Below are 25,075 nucleotides of genomic sequence, written 5' to 3'. Positions count from 1 at the left end.
TGCCCCATGGCCTGATTCACCGTCATTATTTTCAGCTACACGAGAAATTGGCCACCGGCTAATCAACATTCAGCTCTTCCAAGTGTGTTATTACACACAGCAATTGATGGATGGTACAATTACACCCAATGTCACTTAGCTAAATGGCTATGTAATTCTAATGAGTTCTTATTTAAACAGCCACTAGTTATTGTGTGAAAGTGTAAGACAGGGAGGGGGCCGGTAAACAGACCTGGACGACGCGCACAGCCATTCATTTACTAAATGGATTACTATGAGACTGCATCGCTCCATAGTTTAAGCAGAATAAATGACATTTTAATCTCTCTAATGAACATCTCTTAAAGGCAGGTTAGTCCTTGCTTAAAAAAACAGACCCTTTCGCTCAAATTCCCTCGCTGTGATTTGTTTCCTCTGCCTCAAAACAAGGTCAGAGGGACAAGCGCTGACCAATCATAATTAAAGTCGTGGCAAAAAAAAAAAAGGAAAAAATAGCCCATTGTGCTCAAGGACCCTTGCTCTAATAAAAACAGACGAATGCTGTGGTTGTGGCCTAGCTAGACTGGTTTAAAACAAGATGGATTCCCAGCCAAACCCTGACGTCTGCCGTCTCTTGCTGTCACACGCAGAACACACACCCACTCGCTCACACCTGTCTGACTGTCACCCTCTCTGCAGAGAGCCGGTCTGGTGTGGACACGCTGCTCAGACAGTCCTATCATGCGTCAGAGCGTGTCGCATCTGTTCAGCCCTCTTTCTGCAGGTATTAGTCTTCATTTCCATTGTTTACCCGTTCTGTCTTTCCTCTGAAACTCCGTCCTCAGGGCCTCCTTTCCACAGCCAGCTTCTTTGTCTTGACTGCTATAAAACTAGCAAAACCCCCAGCAGAGGAAATTCTTCTTGTTTCACAAGCTCAAGCACAGACTTGTTTTTGTCTTGTTTTTTCTGTCTGTTCTCTTTGGCACCTGAACACAATTTGTTCTGAGCGATTATAAGTCAACTTTAAACTTTGGGAGCATTTCGATTTTTAAAACATGTTTATGGTCTTGCTGTACATGTTTCATCTGTGCATGTTGGAAGTCATTCATGAAAATGTAAAATGTAAAACCTTTGAAATGGTGTAAAATATAATTTACTCCTGGGATGGCAAAGCTGAATTTTCAGCAGTCTTTACCCATGTCTTCAGTGTCACATGAAACTTCAGAAATTATTGAATGTGCTGTATTGATGCCCAAGAAACATTTGTTATAATTATTAATTTTGAAAACTTGTAATTATTCATTTTTCTTTCTTTATGTATAAGAAATACTGAGCCCAAACCTTTAAATTGTAGAGTATACACATGCTTCCATTCTAATTGATGGTCATATGTATAGTAATAATAGTAAATCAATTAATGTAGGCTTATTACTTAAAAGGTTTTGTACCTAACAAACAAATGGACTCAGTAGTGTCTGTAAAATATTTTTTAGCATCTTTATCCTAGTTATCACAGCTGGAAGATTTATGGGAACATGCGGGAATCCCAATATTGACGTATATAGTTCTTGATTTATTAGGTAATGGCTAATTTTAATAAAAAAAAAAAAATGCAATTTAGAAGTTTCAAGATTCTCTGCTGATTGTCAGAATAAACACTGCTAGAAAGGACAGTTTGTGGTAGTTGGCTCCTCCGTGCAGTAGGACGTGATGTGCTTGACACTCATTGTGCTGCTCGTGTGTTTAATAATGAATGGGTCAGTGTTTAGTGGGGAGGCTGAAGTTCACAGGGTCCTGACTCTGAGTGACAGGAAGATGTACGAGCTCTAGTCAGGGCACATCCTCCCCTCACAGTGCACACTAATGATGCTACAAGCCCCGATGGACACCTTCATTACAGTCAGATCCATCATTCAACTGTTGAGCAAGCTACTTTCATACACATGAAGTAGTTATCTTACAATCATGCTGATTTTTTTCAAGTAGTTTGTCACAATAAACTATTTTATTGCAATTTTTGTAGTAGTAAACAACACAAGTAGTTCAAAATTGTTTTAAATTTGAAGAATCTTGTGATTTTTAAGTTAAAATTATTTTGATTAAACAAAGTCGCATCTATAAAATAAAGGTAGGTTAAACTGTGTCACTGAAGACTGGAGTAATGGCTGCTGAAAATTACAAATTACATGTTAAAATGTATTCAAAAATATATTCCATACAGTTATCTTAAATTGCAATCATAGTTCACAAAATTACAGTTTTTAATGTATTTTTGAGCAAATAAATGCAGCTGTGGTGAGAACAAGAGAAAAACATTGAAAAACACTGAAACATCTTGCCGACACCAGACTTTTGAATGGGAGTGTATATGTCTATACTGAGAAATATTCACTGGAGGAAAAGTGTGCAAACAGGAAGGTGACTTTCAATGGTGTGGAGGCATGTTGTGAAGGTGACAAGCTCCTCTGTGTGCCGGGAACTTCCTCCGTGTTAACTGAGATGTCTTACATCCACCACAGTAGAGCGCACAACCTGACGAGCACTCTGTGTGATTTACACTTTCCAATCCCAGAGAAAGAAGCAGCAGACAGACAAAGAGGGTCAAAGAGAAAGAGAGAGAAATGAGAAAGATGAGGAGAACCGTTGGTTTCTTATCTAAACAGAACACTGGTCATTGAATAAAAAGCATGAGAAGAAGAGCAGCGGGGGAGTCACAATAGTCTGTCCGAGGCCGCACTTACACTAGCCGTCTCGTTGTCCTATCTCCCTCAGTTCTCCATGGCGAGAAGGTGAATCTGGGACTCTCACGCTCTCACGCTAAATGAAATCAATTTACACAAAAGCACCACTCACTACAGGCTCATAGTATGGGTCGTGTCAGGCTCACTGTTGCCTACAATGGCTGAACATACTTTATTAACCGCTGCTTCCTGATAACAAAGCCATCTGGAATTAATGGCGATATCCCACCATCTACACACTCCTCGCTTAAAGGAGCTCTTTCACAATGGGAGACGGCTTGTAGTAGCTTCTCTGGAGCGCTGTTGGAGAAGCTACTCATAATTATATCCAAACGGAAATCTCCAGTTTCAACATTGCTTTTGTCCAAGTTTAAGTCAAATCTCTTAGTGGTTTTCCAAGAATGTTCACATAAAAAATAAATCAGCTGAACAATTTTTTAAGGCAACTGTTTTTATTATTATTATCATTATTCTTTATTTATTTATTATAAATGTCGACTTGAAATGATTTCATATATATATATATATATATATGTACACACACATATATACATACACACACACACACACACACACACACACACATTTTATTTTTGAAAGTTTGTGGATGGTTGCTAGGGTTGATTTGTTGGTTTTTATTGATTTGGTTGATTTTGTTTAGTCTTTAGGTTTAAAAATAACCCGAAACCTCTGCAAAAAACAGTCTATATTACATAACATAACATAACATAATATTATATTATATTACATTATAATAGTGTAGGGTAGGGTTTTTGGTAATACTTTACAAGAAGGTTCTACTGTAAACATTAATATCTAATAGTAATATCTTTCTCCTTTTGTTTGGTGGATATGATCAATTGTGGTCTATAGTTTTAAGATCAGCAAAATACAACCCGTTTACATTCAGCATCTGGTCTGAAATTTAACAATAATGCTTGATGGTTAATCATGAAATTAACACATATCAGTCAGTCCCTTTTAAATTATATAAACAAATCAGAAAATATATCAGTAGCAACAAATTACATAACTGATAGGACCGGGACTCGATTAAAAAAATTAATCTAATTAATTAGAGGCTTTGTAATTAATTAATCGAAATTAATCGCATTTTAATCGCATATAAATATTTGACCTGAGAACAGTGAGAAGTTTATAGAAATTTATAGTATACCATTGAATAATGACTGAATACATAAGCTTAAGCAACAAAATATTGTTTATTTTTGTTCAACCAAGTCTAGCAGACCAGTGCAATTTTTGCCATGAAGTGTAGCAATAGCATATTTAGAAACAATTTAGAAATAGTACATTTCAGAAACTCAGGAAGCTTATAGGTGCTGGAACCTTCTGCAAAGTGTTTTTTTAAGTAAAACACAATACTGTCAATGACATTCAGAATATTGGAAACCCTGACTATTAGAAAACATCTCTCGGTTGCTTCAGAGGCCATAACATACTAAGTCCAACTCTCAATAACCTTGGCCAAAACAATAAAGAGTTCAACATAAACTGTTGCACCAACAAAATACATAGTTCAACATAAAGTGTAAAGTCCACGCTAGCTGCTATATGTTTTGCGTTGAGGTGATACTTGAGGCTCAATGTGCTGCGGTGATATGCAAATGCTAGTTGGTGCTTCAGTATAATCGGTCCGCCGAAACTCGTCCAGTGAGAAACGTTCCGCGGTGCAAAAATAAGTTATAAAAAATGCGGGAATTTTTTTTCTGTAATTAATCTTAATTAACGCATTATTTTTTGTGTAATTAATTAATCTCAATTAACGCGTTAAAGTCTCGGCCCTAATAACTGAACATTTGTCTATTAGTTTTCAGTTAGCATCCTTACAGATTAGCCTCTAACTCATTCTGTCATTCATTCAGGAAGTCTAGTAAACTGACACACCAGTCAATTTGGTACATCACATACAAATATAACACTTAATTGTGTGTTATATGGTAAAAACAGTTACACTAAAACTATATTATCCATTTATTATCCATTTAAAAACAATGATGTTGTTTAGTTAAAATAGACAACAGTTATTTTAGCTACAGTAGAAATTTTAATTTCCATCAAAACTCTAGACACAATGTATACACATTCATATATATTTGAAGGGATGACGGAAGTAGTAAAGAATCTTAAACTGGTTAAACTTTCTGCTGACAAACACTGACTGGTGCCACATACAAAACAACCCTATAGTAAACAAAATGCTAAAATGCTTGCCTGTTACTCTTCCCCATGTCTCTTCTTTCAACTCAAACACTTGTTCTTTCTTCCTCACTACTGTCTCCTGAGGTGTTGCTGCTCTGCCAGAGTTGGACGACACTCATCATTACGGGAAGTGAGACATACCTGACTGCAGTACTGGGGCGTGTGCCGGGCCTTTGTGAATGTGAACCTGTGCTGACATTCGCCGTAGGCAAAAGAAGTTAGGAGACGCTCGAGCGGTCCATGTGCTAAGGGGTCTCTGTCTTGCTCTTTTTTTACATGCATGTGTGGGAGTGTTTATATTTGTTCCAGAACTCCATTAAACTGTGCGTGCATAAACATGTGGCAAAAGTTCTGGTGATTCTCATCTGTTTCGCTCAAGGACCCAGATGTTACAAGTGGCAATGCAACATGGTTCCAAATTTGCTTATTGTAGAAAAGTAAATGATAAATAAATATAAAAATAAATAAATAAATATTAACATTTTAAAAATAACAACAACAATAATAATTACACAAATAACATTATTATTATTATTATTATTATTATTATTATTATTATTATTATTATTATTATTATTATTATTATTATTAACATATTTAAACTAGCATTATAATAAATGTAATACTTATTTTTATTGTTATTATTATTATAATTTGTACTTTATGTATTTCATTATTAATATCAAATATTATTTCCCACCGCTGAGTATATTTTTGTTTACTTTGGTATAATGAAGAGATTTAGTATAATTTTCGCAGTCCACTTATAATAATAATAATAATATTAATAATAATAATAATACTAATAAAAATACATTATATTTAATAATACATTGTTTTTTTACAACAGACAGTCAAGATATGTTTTTCTGTGAAAATGATTTTTCTTGCACATGCTCTAATTGCACTAATATTTTACATGTTATTCCCAAAGCATATGAAATTCTCCTCCTCTCCCATGCTCCTTCTCTTTCCTCCCCTTTTAAGCCTGTCTTCGTGTCATATTAAAGTGATGGAAATGATCTTGAGAGTTTGCTAATTGCAATTGTCAATCCCATCTAGGCAGAGCTGAAAGACATGGGCTCCCAAACACTTCATCAATCTTCATTAATATTGTGAAAACGTCTCTCTGATCACAGCTGATCTAACACGGCACGTGTGAAGCACTTGGCCCTTAAAAAACTACATACATTACCATTACTGTACTTCATTATGCAATTACTGGAATTTAGAAATACTATTGGTGACTTCCTGTTTACTATTACTGACTTTTCCTCAAATATGTTTCTAATGCAAAAATGCCACTTTTTCCTATATAAAATTTTATTTAGACCTTTAAAGTACAATCAGTATTTACATTACTTCATGTCCAATTTACTGATCCTAATTTTGACTTTACTTTTACTAAAATAGAAAATCCATTTTGTCATTAAATATAGGCTATGGTTATTCATCCTAGTGTAAAGACTTCTCAACAGCCACACCAGTCTTTTATTTAAAGCAATATATAGGCCGATCCATTGCTGAAGATGACTGCACATCAATGATGAGTCTAAATACAACTATACACAAATATCAGCATCAATCAGATACTTTCTTACGAGGCTCTATTACTATATAGGCAGTATTGTAGTTTACTAGGTTACTGAAAAAAAGCCAGTGTATCATCCTTTACTAAACAAAACGTATTTCTTTTCAAATACTTTATATTCTCTTGAAATTTATGAAAGTAAATTGTAGCTCATCTTCATAAGAATGAGTTACATATTCTCGGGGTTAAACAGAGAACGAAGTATTCACAACCCACACAACAATGGCTGCTTAGACAGTATTTGCCAGGAAAGCCATCCTAAATGTTTTCTATTCCGAGGTAAGTTTTATTTGAATCAATATCTAGAGTCAGCAAACAAATAAGAAAGTTTATATGAAGTGGAGGTGAATGTTTCTGACAGCAGCAACCTTCGGCCCATCCGTGCTCAGAGACGCCTCAGGCTGTGAAAAACTATGGAGGACATGGAGTTTATTTCCTTCTGCCATTGTTTTATTTAGAATTTACTTATATAAGACTTACTTCACCCAGAATTGTATGGTCTTTTATGGTAATTCTTGAGCAGCAAATCTTGACCCGTTTTTTTCTGTCAGCTGAAGCAGCCATGCCATTAATTATGAATTTATCATAATTATAGTATATGCATGGAAAAATCAATTTCTGCATATAAATATTATGCCAAAAAGAAGCAGAAAAACGTGCTATATGCACTTTCATGAGATTGCGTTAGTCTACAGTGATGATTTGAGAAGGCTAAATTGATTAAACAAATAGGTTACAATCAATTCACTCTCTGCCGCTGGCCACTTGGTTGTTACATAAAAAAAAAAAATAATAATAAAAAAAAAAACTTACATTATACAAGCAAAATATGCACTTAATGCACTTAGTAATCACTTTCCATTACAAAACTGAAATAATTCAATAGCTAAAACAGTAGTATAAGCTTTTGGAAAAGGGGAAAAAAGACTGGTTAGGGCCTATATTTGAGGCCCGTGGCAGGGCTCTAATCCAACACTGTTTTGTTCTCTGTTTTAATCTGTGAGCATACTCTTGATCTATGTATATTACAGTTTTGCTGAATTTAAAACGTGACACATTCGTTCTGTTCTCACTGATCATTTGGTCCCAACAACAACTCTGTGTGTACTCTCCTGCACTAAATCCTGCAGGCGCCCCATATACATATACCCTTCCTCCATGAACACTCCACGACCCACACGAACCCCGCAGCACAACGAGGACAGCAGATCCCCTGTTTGTTTTGGACATTCTCCCACTTTGGCCAAATTTGTCCACATTTCCTTTATTTTCTGTTCATAAAAGCCTCTGAGGCCTGATGCCACACCCACTGTGTCTGTCGTTGGCTCCTCGCATTACTGTATATATATATATATATATATATATATATATATATATATATATATATATATATATATATATACAGTATTGTTCAAAATAATAGCAGTACAATGTGACTAACCAGAATAATCAAGGTTTTTCGTATATTTTTTTATTGCTACGTGGCAAACAAGTTACCAGTAGGTTCAGTAGATTCTCAGAAAACAAATGAGACCCAGCATTCATGATATGCACGCTCTTAAGGCTGTGCAATTGGGCAATTAGTTGAATTAGTTGAAAGGGGTGTGTTCAAAAAAATAGCAGTGTGGCATTCAATCACTGAGGTCATCAATTTTGTGAAGAAACAGGTGTGAATCAGGTGGCCCCTATTTAAGGATGAAGCCAACACTTGTTGAACATGCATTTGAAAGCTGAGGAAAATGGGTCGTTCAAGACATTGTTCAGAAGAACAGCGTACTTTGATTAAAAAGTTGATTAGAGAGGGGAAAACCTATAAAGAGGTACAAAAAATGATAGGCTGTTCAGCTAAAATGATCTCCAATGCCTTAAAATGGAGAGCAAAACCAGAGAGACGTGGAAGAAAACGGAAGACAACCATCAAAATGGATAGAAGAATAACCAGAATGGCAAAGGCTCAGCCAATGATCACCTCCAGGATGATCAAAGAGAGTCTGGAGTTACCTGTAAGTACTGTGACAGTTAGAAGACGTCTGTGTGAAGCTAATCTATTTTCAAGAATCCCCCGCAAAGTCCCTCTGTTAAAAAAAAGGCATGTGCAGAAGAGGTTACAATTTGCCAAAGAACACATCAACTGGCCTAAAGAGAAATGGAGGAACATTTTGTGGACTGATGAGAGTAAAATTATTCTTTTTGGGTCAAAGGGCCACAGGCAGTTTGTGAGACGACCCCCAAACTCTGAATTCAAGCCACAGTACACAGTGAAGACAGTGAAGCATGGAGGTGCAAGCATCATGATATGGGCATGTTTCTCCTACTATGGTGTTGGGCCTATTTATCGCATACCAGGGATCATGGATCAGTTTGCATATGTTAAAATACTTGAAGAGGTCATGTTGCCCTATGCTGAAGAGGACATGCCCTTGAAATGGTTGTTTCAACAAGACAATGACCCAAAACACACTAGTAAACAGGCAAAGTCTTGGTTCCAAACCAACAAAATTAATGTTATGGAGTGGCCAGCCCAATCTCCAGACCTTAATCCAATTGAGAACTTGTGGGGTGATATCAAAAATGCTGTTTCTGAAGCAAAACCAAGAAATGTGAATGAATTGTGGAATGTTGTTAAAGAATCATGGAGTGGAATAACAGCTGAGAGGTGCCACAAGTTGGTTGACTCCATGCCACACAGATGTCAAGCAGTTTTAAAAAACTGTGGTCATACAACTAAATATTAGTTTAGTGATTCACAGGAAAAAAAAATGTTTGTACAAAATAGTTTTGAGTTTGTACAGTCAAAGGTAGACACTGCTATTTTTTTGAACACACCCCTTTCAACTAATTGCCCAATTGCACAGCCTTAAGAGCGTGCATATCATGAATGCTGGGTCTTGTTTGTTTTCTGAGAATCTACTGAACCTACTGGTAACTTGTTTGCCACGTAGCAATAAAAAATATACTAAAAACCTTGATTATTCTGGTTAGTCACATTGTACTGCTATTATTTTGAACAATACTGTATAGCCACATTAACTGACTAGAACCGACAACATGAGGAAACAGAAGGAAAATGCATAGACAGAAAAAAGAGACAGTCAATGAGAAAAAAAGTTGTGAAATTAAAAAGAAGAATGGTTCTGGTCTTTGTCAGGGCTCCATGGCAACACTGTATCTAGTAATATTTCCAATCAGACCTTGCACTCTAGGCTCTCTGCAGTATCTAATCTTCATCCTAATGACATGCTGCCTTGTGGAAATATTTACACTTTTCTCTTGGAAATGATAACCGGTTATTAGCTCTATATCGGCTCATTAAATCCTGAACTAAGCATATAATGCATTACATGCGATGGAGGGCCAAAAGACGGCCTAATCAAAGATGGTGGATAATTTCAAGTTGTCAGTAGCTGGATTTTTTTTATTTATTTTTTATTTTATTTATTCTACAAAAGAAAATGCAAAACATTGCATATTGCATCTTGTTCATCTTTTTTTTTTTTTTTTTTATGGCCATACAAAACATCCAGCTCTGGCATGTGATGTAACCTTTGCCTTTAAAAGAGAAATGTGGAAATTTTAAGAGAGCAGAATTACAGTTATTCATCACATGGAGGGTTTAATTCATCAGCCCTGAAGGCACGAGAAGATGAACTCTGTTTACCACTAAAGCTATTCTGGCTGTTTTGGAAGTGGCCATCGATCTTCAGCTATCTTTAAAAAGGAAAGCATCAGCTTCAATCACCCAAAGAGACGGCTAGTCAACTGCTGAAAAGATTTCTCTTCTCCTCGTTCTTGTCTCTTCAAGGTGAAGTTTTCCCCAGCTGATGGGAAGACCCTGGGGAAGCGTGATATTAATGTTTTAAAATATTAAAAATCCTAACAAAAATACACGTGATTCCACCCTTTGGCCCTGCTGTTGTTCTCAATTAACAAGTTCAATTAACCTGTGTAACTGGGTGCCTCTAGATACATCGAGACCTCATTGGCCTACAAAGATGGCAAATGGTGTAATGGTGTAAATGTTAAAGCATCTTCCTAAGAGTAATTTTCTTGATGCAATATTATCCCCTATGGTGTGACGAAATAAACATGAACCAGAATTGTTTTTTGATTGATTTCTAGGAACAGAATGTGTTCTTCTTCCTAACCATTTTCCCATTGAGTCTGAGCAATAATATGACTCAGTTTATCGACACTTTTACTTTTGATACCAGCAGTCGTATTGGCCAATTACCTCAGTGGGAGGCCAATGTTTGCCCTGCACAGTAGAACAGTCTTCCTGACCTGCAGGGTGAGATTGTGTGTTTTCGACTAATCTAAAAAAGATTCCAGAACAATTAGAAATGCAGAAACAAACACTAAGGAAAAACTGATGGACCTGCAGGGCTGGCATCAGCCAGGACAACTGGAAATTGTCCTGGGCCATGTCATGAGGTGAGTCCACTAAGGTCCTATCTACATATAAAGTTTATTGTAACAGCATTTCCTAAACTGTAAAGCTGACAAAAAAGCCATAAAATAAGTCCACATTGTTGCGCTATACTTAAAATCTATGAAGTCACAGATTAGCTTTGTGAAGGGACATTTAAGCATGAACCAATGAATCACTTATAACACAACAAGTCCAAATCATATTTGCTTTTGTGAACCATACACATTGATTCACTGAAAAGATTTGACTAAAATGATCAATAGATCCAATAAGATAAAACAAATTACTTGACTAGAGTGCCAAATTGTAAAACTGGTGAAAAGGTGTGGTCACATTTATCGTTTATCAATTCCATTCATTTCAAGAGGAATCCATGAGATTGGGAGTTTTGTACGAGGATGAAAAAGTTCCCTATGTAGAAGTTGGTAATGTGAATTTGCTGCTCTGACATGTAGAAAGCTGTTTGGTTTGAAAGTGACTTCTGTGTGCACGGTACCTCATACATCACTACTGACAATGGAAAATGGACCACTTTTTGTGACCACACCTTAAGTGAAGAATGAAAAAAGGAACTTTGCTGCGAGTATACCGAAGCCTTTATTGGAATAAATTAAACATCTTATTTGGAGAATAGACTAAACGAACTGGAACAGGTCATTTGTGAAGGAAATTAATAAACAAGCTACTGTACTGTATATCATTTGTGAATAAGGATCTACTGGTTGACAGTAAGGGACCAAAAACAAGCAAGCTTGATTTATGATAAACACCAAAGTTCAGAAAACCAGTTTTAGACCACGCCAAACTGACTCAGGCAAATAATGCATGGTAAATAATATACTTACTGTAACTGTCACCTTGAAACTTTGACTTTGATATGGCACAGAATATCAAAACACTATGAAAAACAAACAATACTATACAAAATCCAAGAACCCATGTAGGGACCTGTAATGCCTCACACAGAGTACTTACCCTAAGAAAGGACAGGTCACGACTGCGATCGATGCTGGTGATCTCAAGGTTCCCCATCACCACCTCGCAGTTCTCATAGTATTTACGAAGGGTCCGATACTGCTGGTCCAGGTCTGACAGAGTACTCAGTTTATTCTCCGTGCCAGTGCATACTGCAAGAAGGAAAGAAAATGAAAGAGAAATTACATTCTAATGGTGCAAATAACAGAAGCAGGAATTATTAGTGCTTCAGTCCATCCAGCAATGCAATTCAATCAGGCCTGAAGTCCCAGAAGCCTCTAAGCCAGGAAAGGAGCCTCAAGCCCCAGACAGACAACTTGACAAGTTATTAAACAGAGCCATTTCTGCTCATCAAACACCTTGCACCAATCAAAGACATTTGCCATCTGTTGCATCAGCTGGCATTGCCTTTGAGCCAAAAGTGTAACCCTCCCTCTCATGCCTCACTGAACCACTGTCACAACATCCACAAGCACATCCACGCCTGTCCCATGCCACCCGCTCTGTGGCCACCAGAAAGACAGACCAAGAGAGAAAGGAGAGTCAGCATATGCATTAAAATGCCATATGATTACACTAACTGACAATGAAGCTATCTTCCTTTTATACCTGATATACAGTTACAACAGTTTGAGTAATGTATGTTATGCTAGTTTGTTAACATGCAGCAACAGAGAACTTATTCATCATGTGCACATTAACAATCTCTCACATAATGAGAGGGAGACCAGTTTAATGTAGAATTCATCTACTTTTTCTAGGCCACATCTGCAAGCCTTCAATTTAAAGGAATATTTGACCCCAAATTAAAATGTTGGCATAATTTACCCACCATCAAACTCATATGGATTGCATTCCCATATTCTTTAGCACACAAAAGGAGACATTTAGAAAAGTGTCCTGTTTGCAGTTAACCACCAGTCATTGAATTAAACTTCAGATCAGTTTCATGATGAAATTTACTGAGACCAGTTGAAATCTAGCTCAAATGATTCGCTGAAAAGGTTTATGGAAGATTGAAGTGCAGATTTTAAATGAATGAGGACTTTAATTTGGATTCTTGATGCTGTGTATAGTTTCAGAAGTTCACAATACAAATGTTATGATGTTTTATGGTGCCTTTGCATCATTAGAATCAAAAGCTTAAAGTGTTCACAAGCACATAACAACCGTTCTACCTCAGATTGTTGGTTAAAACAAAAACACAGAATTGTTTCCCAGGTGTTAGACTTATGTGATTTCAATAACCTTTAACATGCAGGAGGTATTATAAAGGAAGCTTAGTGGTAATAAACATTTATTGCACCCTCGGGGGCTCAGTTGTGAGATTACAGGTGAATTGTGGGATATCATTTTGTTAAGGTGAGGTTTCATTCTATACAATATCTGACAGCTAACCCACTTTAAAAGGGAGGCAAAATATATTTACGGATTAAGCCACAAAACATTTTTCCACCAACCTTCTTTCAGTTCACTCAGCAATGGAATTAAAATTATGTCAGAATTTTCATTTGTGATAACTTTTGAGCTTTAACTTGATTAACGCGTATACGCATTATGAGGCGTTTTCTCCAGATAACCCCGGAAAGAACTTAAATTACACTTTCAGTTTTGATCGTACCAATAAGAGCAATACATCAATCGAATCTGTAAAGGGTCTACTTTTTTTTTTGTATGAAGACATAATAACAACAGAACTTTGTGCATTTATGAAATAAATGAATGTCTCCGCTGATCTTCTTTTAACCCTCTGGAGTCTAAGGGTATTTTTGGGGCCTTGAGAAGTTTTGTCATGCCCTGACATTTGTGCTTTTTTCAGTTTCTTATAAATATCTAAATGGGTAAAGTCTAATATCACTGTAATCAGCACAAACTGGGCTATAATAATATGTGAAATGCATGCATGTACATGATTGTATTTTTGAGAAAAAAAATGTTATGCATGGTTAGTGAAAAACTAAAAATGTTAAATCACTTGAATAAGGCAATAAAACACATACATACAATTGGTTGCCGGAAAAGTTGAGAACTGGAGCTTGTAGCCTAGAATTTTTCTTTCTGAATGATGTGAAAATCATCTTGTTTACTCACTCACAGAAAACAATATATTGATTTAAATTTTCTAAAACACTTTTTGTTGGTAAAAGTCATATGCGAGTAGGCGTCAACTATCATGAATATCATTGTGATTTACACCTGAGAAGACAAAGCCCTGCATAATGAGCTGCATAATGAGCCTCTCATTCAACTGTGCCACTCTGAGGGAGGACTTACAAGAAAGAATGTGAGAACAAAATAAAAGTATATAATTTTATGTTTGTAGTTTATTAAGAATATATTTAATTATCCCACAACATAATTTAATATCCACTTGGGGGAGCAGTTAAACGGTTTATTAGGAACAATCAAAGCTGACTTTCAAATTTTTTGGCATCCTTTCTCTAGTCACACAATCCTTCAGAAATCCTTTTAACAATCTTATTTTCTACCAAATAAACCCCATTTATTATCATCATCATCATCATTATTATTATTATTATTATTATTATTATTATTAATGTTGAAAAGAGCTGATAATATTTTTCAGGTTTTTTTAGGGGGAATAAATCGAAAGAACTGCATTGTTTTTACATTTGTTAGAGTTATCTCTATTTGTCACATTTATATTATTTACATCAAGCTTTTGAATGGTATAGTATTGTATATTGTTAATGAAACTTCATAATGTTTCACTTGATTATACATTAAGTCAGGAATTATAGTTTGGAAAAAGTATTTGGAAAAAGTCTAACTAGTAAAATGTTTACACGTTATGTGAAAACTAGTACAAATAAATAAAAAGAGACTTACTCATGTTTATGATCTCTGCTGAATAAAGTGCTTCATTCTTTTTTCTGAGGAAATCCATTTCTCAAATCCTCAACCACATCACATCTTTTTGGGGTGAATTATATCTTAGTCCTCTCATCGCGAAGCAAACAGTAAAATAAAATAAAAACTTGAAGAATAGTCTGGCTGCTTTTTCTTCTGTGTGGGCGTATTCAAGCCGCGTGTTTCAGTTTGAATCTGAATAGCGCGTTAAGCGCGGGGCGTGGTCACATTAGATATAATGAGCGGAGATATGAAAAACATACATTGCGTTGTTTTCATGTGGATTACTTTATCTCAGAATATTTGTTATCGGCAGCACTTGTTTAGTTTAAAAGTAGACATTCCAGGCTTTCTATAGATCTCTCTCTAATGTCTCTTCGTTGAGTATTCACGGAGTTACAGTTCATTTTAATGAAATGTTTGTACATGACGATCAGCGGAGACAAAGACTGTAGACAGCGCACCTTGTTTGTTATCTTTATTTTATAAGTGCACAAAGGTTTTTTGTTATTATGTCTGTATCCAAAAAAAACTAGACCCTTTACAGATTCGATTGATGTATTGCTCTTATCTGTACGATCAAAACTGAGAGTGTAATTTAAGTTCTTTTCGGGGATATCAGGTGAAAATGACTCAAAACGCATATATGCGTTAATCGACTCGAAAGGGTTAAACACGCATCATTAAAATGAACTGTAACTCAGTGAATACTCAACAAAGAGACATGAGCGATATATCTATAGAAAGCCTGACATGTCTACTTTTAAACTAAACAAGTTACAAAAACAAATATTCTGTGATAATGTAATCCATATGAAAACAACGCAATGTCCGTTTTCACGTCTTCCTTCATTATATCTAAATGCGACCATGCACTGAACGCGCAATTCAGATTATAATGTTTCACTGAAACGCGTGGCTTGAATACGCCCATACAACAGAAAACAACACAGCGAGACTGTTTAAGTTTATTTTATTTTTATTTTATTTTTTTTTGGAGGAGTAAGACATAATTCACCCCGAAAAGATGTGATGTGTATTACCCCAGGATTTGAGATTTCTTCAGAAAAAAGAATGAAATGCTTTATTCAGCAGAGATCATAAACATGAGTAAGTCACTTTTTATTTATTGATATATTGCTTTAAAAGTCAGCTTTGATTGTTCGTAAAAAACTGTTTAACTGCACTTGCAAGTGAATATTAAATCATGTTGTGGGATAATTAAATCTATTCTAAATAAACTACAAACATAAAATAACATTTATTTTGTCCTCACATTCTTTCTTGTAACTCTTCCCTCTCAGTGGCACAGCTGACTGAAAGGCTCATTATGCGGCTCATTATGCAGGTCTTTGTCTTCTCAGGTGTAAATCACAATGATATTCATGATGCTTCATGATATACATAATACGTCACCTACTCGAATATGACTTTTACAAACAAAACCTGTCTTAGAAAATTTAAATCAATATATTGTTTTCTGTGAGTGAGTAAACAAGATGATTTTCTAGGCTACAAGCTTAAGTTCTCAAAAGTCTCTGTTAAAATGAAGCATGTCTGCTTAAACCCCCCTTCATTTATATATTTCAAAAAGGAGAAGATAGTCATGCTGGAGATGCTACCCCTCAGCAAACCTCATCTCTGATGCACACAATGCAAACAACACAAAGCAATGGCATCTTTATTTCCAGTTTACGCCTCTGACTGCAGCTTGACTGAACTTGCTTGTATTTTTATTATTTATATAAAAGAAATTTGGATCATAAATGATGGATTGGGGAATGAAACTCAGTTCTGAATTTTATATTCTAAATCAATGAATGCAAAGATTATCATTCTGTTTCAAAAGTTAAGGAAGCACTCTAACTGTAAAATAATGTCATAAGTGATCCATTTTGAGTTTGCTATTAACGTTACTAAGCTAATAAGATACTGCGATAAACATAAAAATACATTACAAAAAAATAATACATTTTTTATTCATTTGAATTATTTTTATGGAAACTTTTATGTATTGAATGAACTGTATTTACATCTCTCCTCACCCATCATCTTGGATGGATTATTTTTTTTTTTTCACTGAGCTCTTTTCTTTGTGGATTTTCTCCACAAGGTTTTTGTCTATTATGCCTCAAAATGGCAGATCACAAGGATTTGGAACAGAGGGTCTAGTAATGAACAAATGTCTGAGTTTATATTAGCAAAGAATGTTTTCTATCAAACTTTTTGAGAAGGTGGGAAAGGTATTATTCACTTTTTTATTTTCTCGAATCCCAAAGGTAGCATTTTTCTATCGGAAAGAACAAGCTTGAAAAAGTGGACCTCCACAGTAAGAGAATAAAACATGAACAGCACAAAGCCTTGAATATTTTTATGTTTTTATGTTTCATGTATTTTTGCAGACATATGGTGTTTGCAGATCAGATCTAACAACCACTGCAATGAAAAAATAAATAAAAATAAAAACACTTTTTTTGAAATATATTATATATTATATATATATATATATATATATATATATATATAGAGAGAGAGAGAGAGAGAGAGAGAGAGAGAGAGAGAGAGTTAATTTTACTTACTACAGCATGCTGAAGCACGTGATTCAATCCCACCACATGTCTAATGCATTTCATCAAAGAAATAAAATGCTCCCTTTCCTTACTCAGTCACAGATACACAAACAAAACTGTTTATCATCCCCCTATAGTTCTAACTCCTGCCGGCCTTGCATTTGTCAGAGAGGTGTGTGTGTTATATCCGACATGACCGGAATACATAAAGCACTTCTTTATCACTGTGAAAGATGCCTTTAGAACTGTGTCTGAAAGGTTCAGCCAATGGGAATTTAAATTACAGGATAGTAAGTGCATGTCTACTTAAATCACATGAAGGGAAAACAAATAATAATAATAATAAAACAAATCTGTCATTATTTACTCGCAGAGAAAACCGTGTGAGACTTAACATCGATTAAACCTGTAAAACCTTTAAAAAACTGTTTTTGATATGTAGTTTGACAAGGGACCAAAATATTTGGCAGCACACAAACAAAATAGCATTTTTATATAATTTGAGTTTCATATCACACCCACTAATAAACAACTTGGCATAAACAAGACCTCAATTCTCATCAATTCTGACTTCACGCTTGTATATTATAAATATTCTCACTTGAATTAAACACTCCTCTATTAGTGAATGCATTTCATAAGTATTGCGCATAATGACTTCATCAGTGAAGAACGGGGGTTTATTGAACATCAATATAAGCAAGAATGTAGTCAGTGTCTCTAAGGCTTATTGGACACACAGAAATTTCAGAAAAGGTCATGCCGATAGCCGGCAACTCATTGAACTAAATAAAGTTGCAAATGTCACTTCCTGAAGTAAACATCATCAATGCATCGGCTTGGAGGATGTGAGCTGATTGGAGGACCAGAAGAGCCAATCACTGGAGGAGAATGGTGATTGTGTGATTCATGCAGGCGTACTGCAGTCAGGTTTGGTTGCCTGTTAAGGGGGCATCTGGTGAAGGACTAAATGGTAATAATGACAATCATGATTGCATCTCTGCGTGACAGGGCTATGGTCCGGTAACCGTGTCCTCTACTGTCCCAGTCCCTAGTCTATGGGTCTGCCCTCTCCATATGGGACTGGCTGATATTAGTATCATGAACCCTTTAGCAGGCCGACTCGGCCAACTGAGCACTGGAGATTTGAACTCACCTGCGAGGTCAGGACACTATGACATTAGCAATTGTCTGAAGACTTGTGCACCTATAAATAATAGGTTTATTGCTCTCTGAAGCACCCGAAGAGACCATTTATCAAGTAAATGTCTCATGAAATGATCATGAAAATAGTATCGGATTCACTAGAGGGTTTTGATTAAACTTGAGTTAAACGTTTTAAAATGGTTTTGACAGGATGCCATTAGCTGTCAGCTCAATTTTTGTTTTAACATCATATTGTGGTAGTTCACCCAAAAATGTTCACTCTGAATGATTCATTCAAAAATTACAATTACAACTATTTGTATCTGAGGATGCAAAAAAAAAAAAAAATTAAATAGAGAACATCGCCTTTTAAGTTGTCCAAATGAATTCCTCAGCAATGCATATTACTGATAAAAAAAAAATTGTTTTGTTATATTTTATGGTAGGTAATTTACAAAATATCTTCATGGAACATGATTTTTACTTAATACCCTAATGACTATTGGCAATTTTATAAACAAAATAAAATTAAATAGAACAATTAGTTTTTAAATGCACATAATATCTTTTCAAAGCCTTCGGACACACAGTAAAAAATAAAATTCAGTCTGTCACTCACTTAGAGCTATTTTATGATCTCAAAATACTTGGAATAGGTCACAACAGTCACTTGTGGTGATTTTTTTTTTTTTTTTACTTTGCTTTGTTTGCTTTGTTTTGCTTTGCTTTGGAAAATAAAAAAGACAGTCATACACGTTAAGCAACACGAGGGAGTAAACAACAGAATTGTACATTTTTTGAGAACGATCGCTTTAAAGGGGGGTGAAATGCACGTTTTCACTCAATATCCTGTTAATCTTGAGTACCTATAGAGTAGTACTGCATCCTTCATAACTCCAAAAAGTCTTTAGTTTTATTATATTCATAAGAGAAAGATAGTCTGTACCGATTTTTCCCGAAAAACACGACCGACTGGAGGCGTGACGTGTGGGCGGAGCTAAAGAATCATGAGCGCCAGTAGGCTTTTGTGTTGAGAGCATTTGGAAGCTGTGACATTACTGTGAGGAAAAAACCATCATCGCAAACAAACCATGGCTAACAGTCAGATTCAGCGTATATTTATGATCCAGAATCAGATCTAGAGGCTGAAATTTAACAAGAGCAGCATCAGTAACAACGTCTCTATGTGGTATGTACTGAAACTGTATATATTTGCTTAGCGGTTTTGGAAAATGACTAAGTTCCACTTTATGTTGTCTTTTTTTTAAGCTGTACATGTGGAAAGTGCAGTTTGATGACAACATCGCATGTTGTTTACTTGATGTGCTTACGCGCCGATAGCTAAGTTCACAACACAGAGATATTTGAAGCAGTTTTACTCACCGCCTGCGGTTCCAACACACGATCGTGACACTTTTTCGTTGGGACTGCATTATCCTTTTAGAAATAAACGATGTGCAAATCCGGCGTCAAACTGGGCCTTGTTTGTAAAACAAGCATCGTTGAAATGCAGGGAACAAACACAAACACTTGCACAACTCTGTTGATGCTCTGTAAACATAAACACAATCCACTGGTCCCTTAATGCAGTTTTTTTTTTGGTAATCTGTGCAGGGTTGTCAAAAACACACTTCTTTTGTGACATTTCGCGACGCTCTCGCTCTGATCAGTGAACGTCTGTTGTGCTCTCAGTGCTCTGCTATACGGGAGCGCGCGCTCTTCCGGCAGAAAGTGCCCTTAGGACCCATATAAGGAAATTCAACTCCATCTAACGTCACACAGAGCCATACTCGAAAAAAAACTTTCCGAAACTTGTGACAAACCAGAAGGAGTATTTTTTGAACAAAAATACTCCTTCAAACGTACAACTTAAAGTTTTGAAACTTTGTCCATGTTTAGCATGGGAATCCAACTCTTTAACAGTGTAAAAAACTCAGTATGCATGAAATAGCATTCGCTAATTCTAACAGGAATTCAAAGGAAATAAGCTTCGGTCTATTGAATTCGCAGTGAATTCGCAGACATAGATAAATAGATATACATTTACAATAATCCATATACATACAATATAATCGCATATGGCATATCTCAACTGCTTGATTTCTGGTATCGATGAGAAATGTAAACTACATTATTGCCCATCTCTATTTTCTCTTTTACCACAGTTTAAAGCTGCTCTGATATGATCTGTATTGTATATAGTGCTATTGAAATAAAGGTGACTTGACTGGACTCCTGTTTTAACCCTATCAGCAGGACACCTATGACAGGCAGATTCCATTCAGAAGTCTCCCTGCATGGGTAATGTGGAGGAAAGCCACAAATCCTAAGGCACCGAGAATGCTTAAAACAAGGACAGGCCCGTATTCCCATCCTCCCATCTCACGGAGGCCCAAATCTTATTTTTGGTGATGTTGATCGAGTCATAAATCCATGTCATCCACTAATAGCAAAGAATATTTATCATCACAGGCCCATCACATAGAGGCCACAACCAAAAGCATTTAATTTGCTGCTGTATGGTAACTCTCACAGCTTCAGAGCACTAGGTCATTGGCAATTAGAGAGTGAAAGAAATGTGCTGACAGCTGGTGGGAACTCGATTTCAAAAGACTGAGGAGTCTGAGGAGCACTTCTGTTCTGTTTTTGGCATTCTCTCTGGCTGGTCTATCTGTGCAGACATCAGATGGGTGTGACTGAAACCCTTCCTAATGGCTTTTACAGCACATTTATGGCAGAGGCCTGCTTGGAGTGTTGTGGTGTATGTGGGAGACCATCTAATCACGTGGCCTGTTAAATGAATCTTCATCTCGTAAGCGAGTAGTCCTCATTAATTGCAGAGGCTCAAGCCTCTTTCTCAGGAATTGAATGTACACGAATGCTGAGAGGGAAAGGGACATATTCCACTGCAAGGGAGATGAAATTATATGTATATGCATGTGTTTGTGTGTGAGTGAGTGTGTGTAATGTGGGACTGATAAGGAGGAGGAGGCAGGGAATAAATAAATGGCCCGTCGATGCCGATTTGGAGCTTTTAGACCAACTTCTTGGCTTAAAAGAGGTTAGTGGCTCACTTGTTCCAGATCTACCATTTCACACTGCAGAAAATATCTCAAAGTTAACAAGAAGATTCTGAAATGGATTTCATGCAGAAAATGTTTTTCCAAATGGCCAAGCTGAATATACAAAATCATTATTTTATGTGATAAGAAATCAATATTGATAACAGCTGGATTAATGTACAAGAAAATGTGAATATCACACACAAAACTGCCACATTGCTTGGGTGGTTGACAGCAGGTTACCACATGATTTCCATGTGATATAATATTGGGATTAAAAAATAATAATAAGTTAAATTGCTTATAAATATAAGCTTCACAGCATTGAGCATCAATTTAGTCAGAAACGTCAATAATTAGAGAAAAATGTTTAAACAAAAGACATCAAGAAAACACACACACACACACACACACACACACACACAAAAACAAAGCAAAGCAAAATTAAGTAAAATTGTGTACCACTAAGCACCACTAACTAAACAAACAATCAAATAATTATTTCTCATCTCACTCATATGGTCACTAGAGACAAGGCCTTCAAAATTAGATTGTTATGCAGAACGTCCCAGATCGTCACACTATGCAGTAATCCTTGTGCTCCCACAGCATTGGGCGAGCTGTTAGAAGTACCACTAATCTCTGCGATCCATCACTGTGGACCGCTTATGACAGGGTGGGATGTTCTCCTCATTTCTCTATTCATCTGTCTTACTGCTTGTAAAACTGTGGTCTGACCACTATTCCTCCCCCATGCTAATATCATCTGCTTCCCTTCAACACGGTCGGATGACATCATCTGCATGAAAAAAATATATAAGAAAATCAGTCTGTATGTCTATTATATTTAAGCTGCTGCAAGAAACCAACTGTACCTAGTAAAGTGGTCACTGTGGCACATTTAGACAGATGAGTGAAATGCAATCATCTTGGTTACTGCATTGCAGGTTGTGGTTTATTCAGAACTGAACAGAGAACACTTTTTAAATTCAATCCAGAGCAATTCCTGAATATAATTCTAGAAAAATATCAATATATAGTAGGACGATATCAATATAAATTTGATGCATCATAGCAATATATGAACTGCTATGTATGTGTGTTCAACTTCCTGTGGGTGTGGCCAACTCAATTTAAATTCCAACTAATGGATTGAAAGGGATTCAGTTTCCAACCTTGCTGGAATAAAATATATGATTTCAAGACAAATATTCCAGAATCAGCAAAGTCACATTTTCTCTCAGTGCACTTTCTAATGGAAGGCACAAAGCTGATTAATGATTCTAGTATACATCACAACCTGCCTGAAGGGCCGTTTTATATCATCGCCATGAGCTTTACGTGTAACAGACATCATGACAGATGGGTTGGGGGTTACGCAAACGCTTTAACGAAAGCCGGATCACATCAGTATCCCTGTCCTTTTCAATCACAAACATGCAGAGCCAGTCTGGGATGACATTAGCAGCCTGTAAGTGAAAAATATTCATTTTAATTTGTGTAGGCCTGTCTTGCTCATTATGCTTTAAATCGATTATAATTTGTTTTAATGCTGCGCAGAGGATTGTAAACTGCAAGTGATTGGAATTTAAAAAGATATACAAACACTCAGCCAATGCAATCTTGGCAGGAACAGCAATAGAATTCAACCGAGGGGGCAATATACACTTACATTAGGGGTGGGCACAAATTCAACCTGTAAGATATAATATAAAAGGCGGGTGAAAGGGTTGGCTGAGTGATGAAGAGCAGGGCTAACAGTGTGAGCTATCAGAGCCATCATGGGAAATTTCTGCTCTCTTAGATTACTTGGCAATGCGGGACACACTCACACAAATTTTGAGATTTCAGCTCAACATTTTGGCCCTTCAGACAGTGATCCTTGCTTTATGTTCTACCTTGGTATCACACATTTGTGCATGCCAAACAAACTGCCATACCATTAGTTTCTGCTTGCAAGTGATGTCAAATACAAAGCTGTTTTGATATATATATATTTAGTCAGATTACACCCAATGTGCTGCAAGTTTGATTCACTTAAAACTGTCTCATAAAAATTATTTGTTCATTTGTACACTGTTCATGCTGCATGTTCTTAATTCACTAAATAAACTGTCTCATAAGAATCATTTGTTTGTAAACCCGACTAAACTGTTCAGATCTTTTCAAATGTTTCTTGATATTATTTTGCACTTCCATTTAATCAATTTTAATGCAGACTGTGAACTCACATTCTCAATTTAAATAAATCACACAGGCATTTTCTAAATTGGTACATTACGACATTGTTATTTATGTATGCAGTTGAGTGTGTTAGTTAGTAGAATAATGAACAATTAAGTGTTAAGCCAAAAAGACCTACACAACTGCTTAAAGCAAATATATCATGTCCGCTCAAGCAAAATGCAATGCCGTCTGGTGCCACAAGAGGCGCAAAAATGACAAACTTCACCTATAATTTCCTCATTACACCTTCATGGAGTGCGCAAACAAGCAAATCAGCTACCAATCCTGAAAATGGAAATTTGACAGCACAATCTGTATCTCTTGTTAGAAACAGTCAGACAGGAGCTCTATATATTGGCTTCATGCTTTAAACAAGGACCGAGCTGCTGAGGGAATATGGATGTGTTGTTATTGTTCGAAAGTGTTCATTACCACATCACCACAGAGAAGCTTCAGGTTAAAGCAATTATAGCCTGGCCTTTGTACGTGCCAAATTGGAGAAATGCTAATTTGACATGTTATTACAGCACAGCCAAAACATCCCCACCAGATATATAGCTGGGTAATTCACCCTCCTTCACACTCAGCCTTGGTGTTAAATTGCAGCAGGGCTGTGTAGGTGATGGTAATGTAGGTTGAACAGACCCACTACATCTCGGTAACATTGGTAAAAGCTATGCCAGGCCAATTATTAATGACTTGTGTCTGTTCTAGTGCTGTTTGGGAGAAACAGAACAAAAAGGTTATGTGGTGCAGAAAGAGGATGCTATTGAACACAATGTAATGGAGTGAGAAGTCATTAGAGCATAGCGAGCCAAAGGAGAATGTGTCTCGTGACTTCCAATTGAGCTATTCAACCATTTCTGAGAGTTTCAATCCAGTTCCTACCTCTACAAGTTTAACGGTTGTAACTAAGTTCTACTGCCAAAAACAAAGAAAAAAAGAATCCAATTCAGACCTCTTACGCACAAGTCAATCAAGAAGGTCCTGCGACTCAAAGGCGGTCTCAGGTGTTATCTCAACCCAGGACAGACATGAGTAGCATAGCACACATCCCAGAGGTTCTTTCGGGCTCGTTCTAATTTGTCGTCTTCTCCTGAGACTCACTGGTTGTGTTCACTGAAGGCTCAGGAGCTGCTAATTGTTTAATCTTCAAGGAGGTCAGTCTCCTCACTTACACAAATTAGCCATGAGCCTGGAGCCATGGGAAATTAGGCCCCGGGCTTTTTTTTTTTTACTGGCACGGAAGCCACTTTCACGGC

At 36.4% G+C, this 25,075-nt stretch overlaps 1 protein-coding gene across 1 annotated transcript in view; it reads right to left on the bottom strand.

Annotated features, from left to right (window-relative positions):
- LOC113053030 (receptor tyrosine-protein kinase erbB-4-like) overlaps nucleotides 1–25,075 on the bottom strand; it is a 300,154-nt gene that overhangs the window by 145,044 nt on the left and 130,035 nt on the right. The window contains exon 2 of the mRNA XM_026217631.1: nucleotides 11,939–12,090. Coding sequence (XP_026073416.1) covers nucleotides 11,939–12,090 — 152 coding nt within the window. The remainder of the gene's footprint in view (nucleotides 1–11,938; nucleotides 12,091–25,075) is intronic.

This window comes from Carassius auratus, chromosome 34 (genome assembly GCF_003368295.1).
Source record: "Carassius auratus strain Wakin chromosome 34, ASM336829v1, whole genome shotgun sequence".
NCBI lineage: Eukaryota > Metazoa > Chordata > Actinopteri > Cypriniformes > Cyprinidae > Carassius > Carassius auratus.
This window is presented reverse-complemented; position numbering and strand designations above follow the sequence as displayed.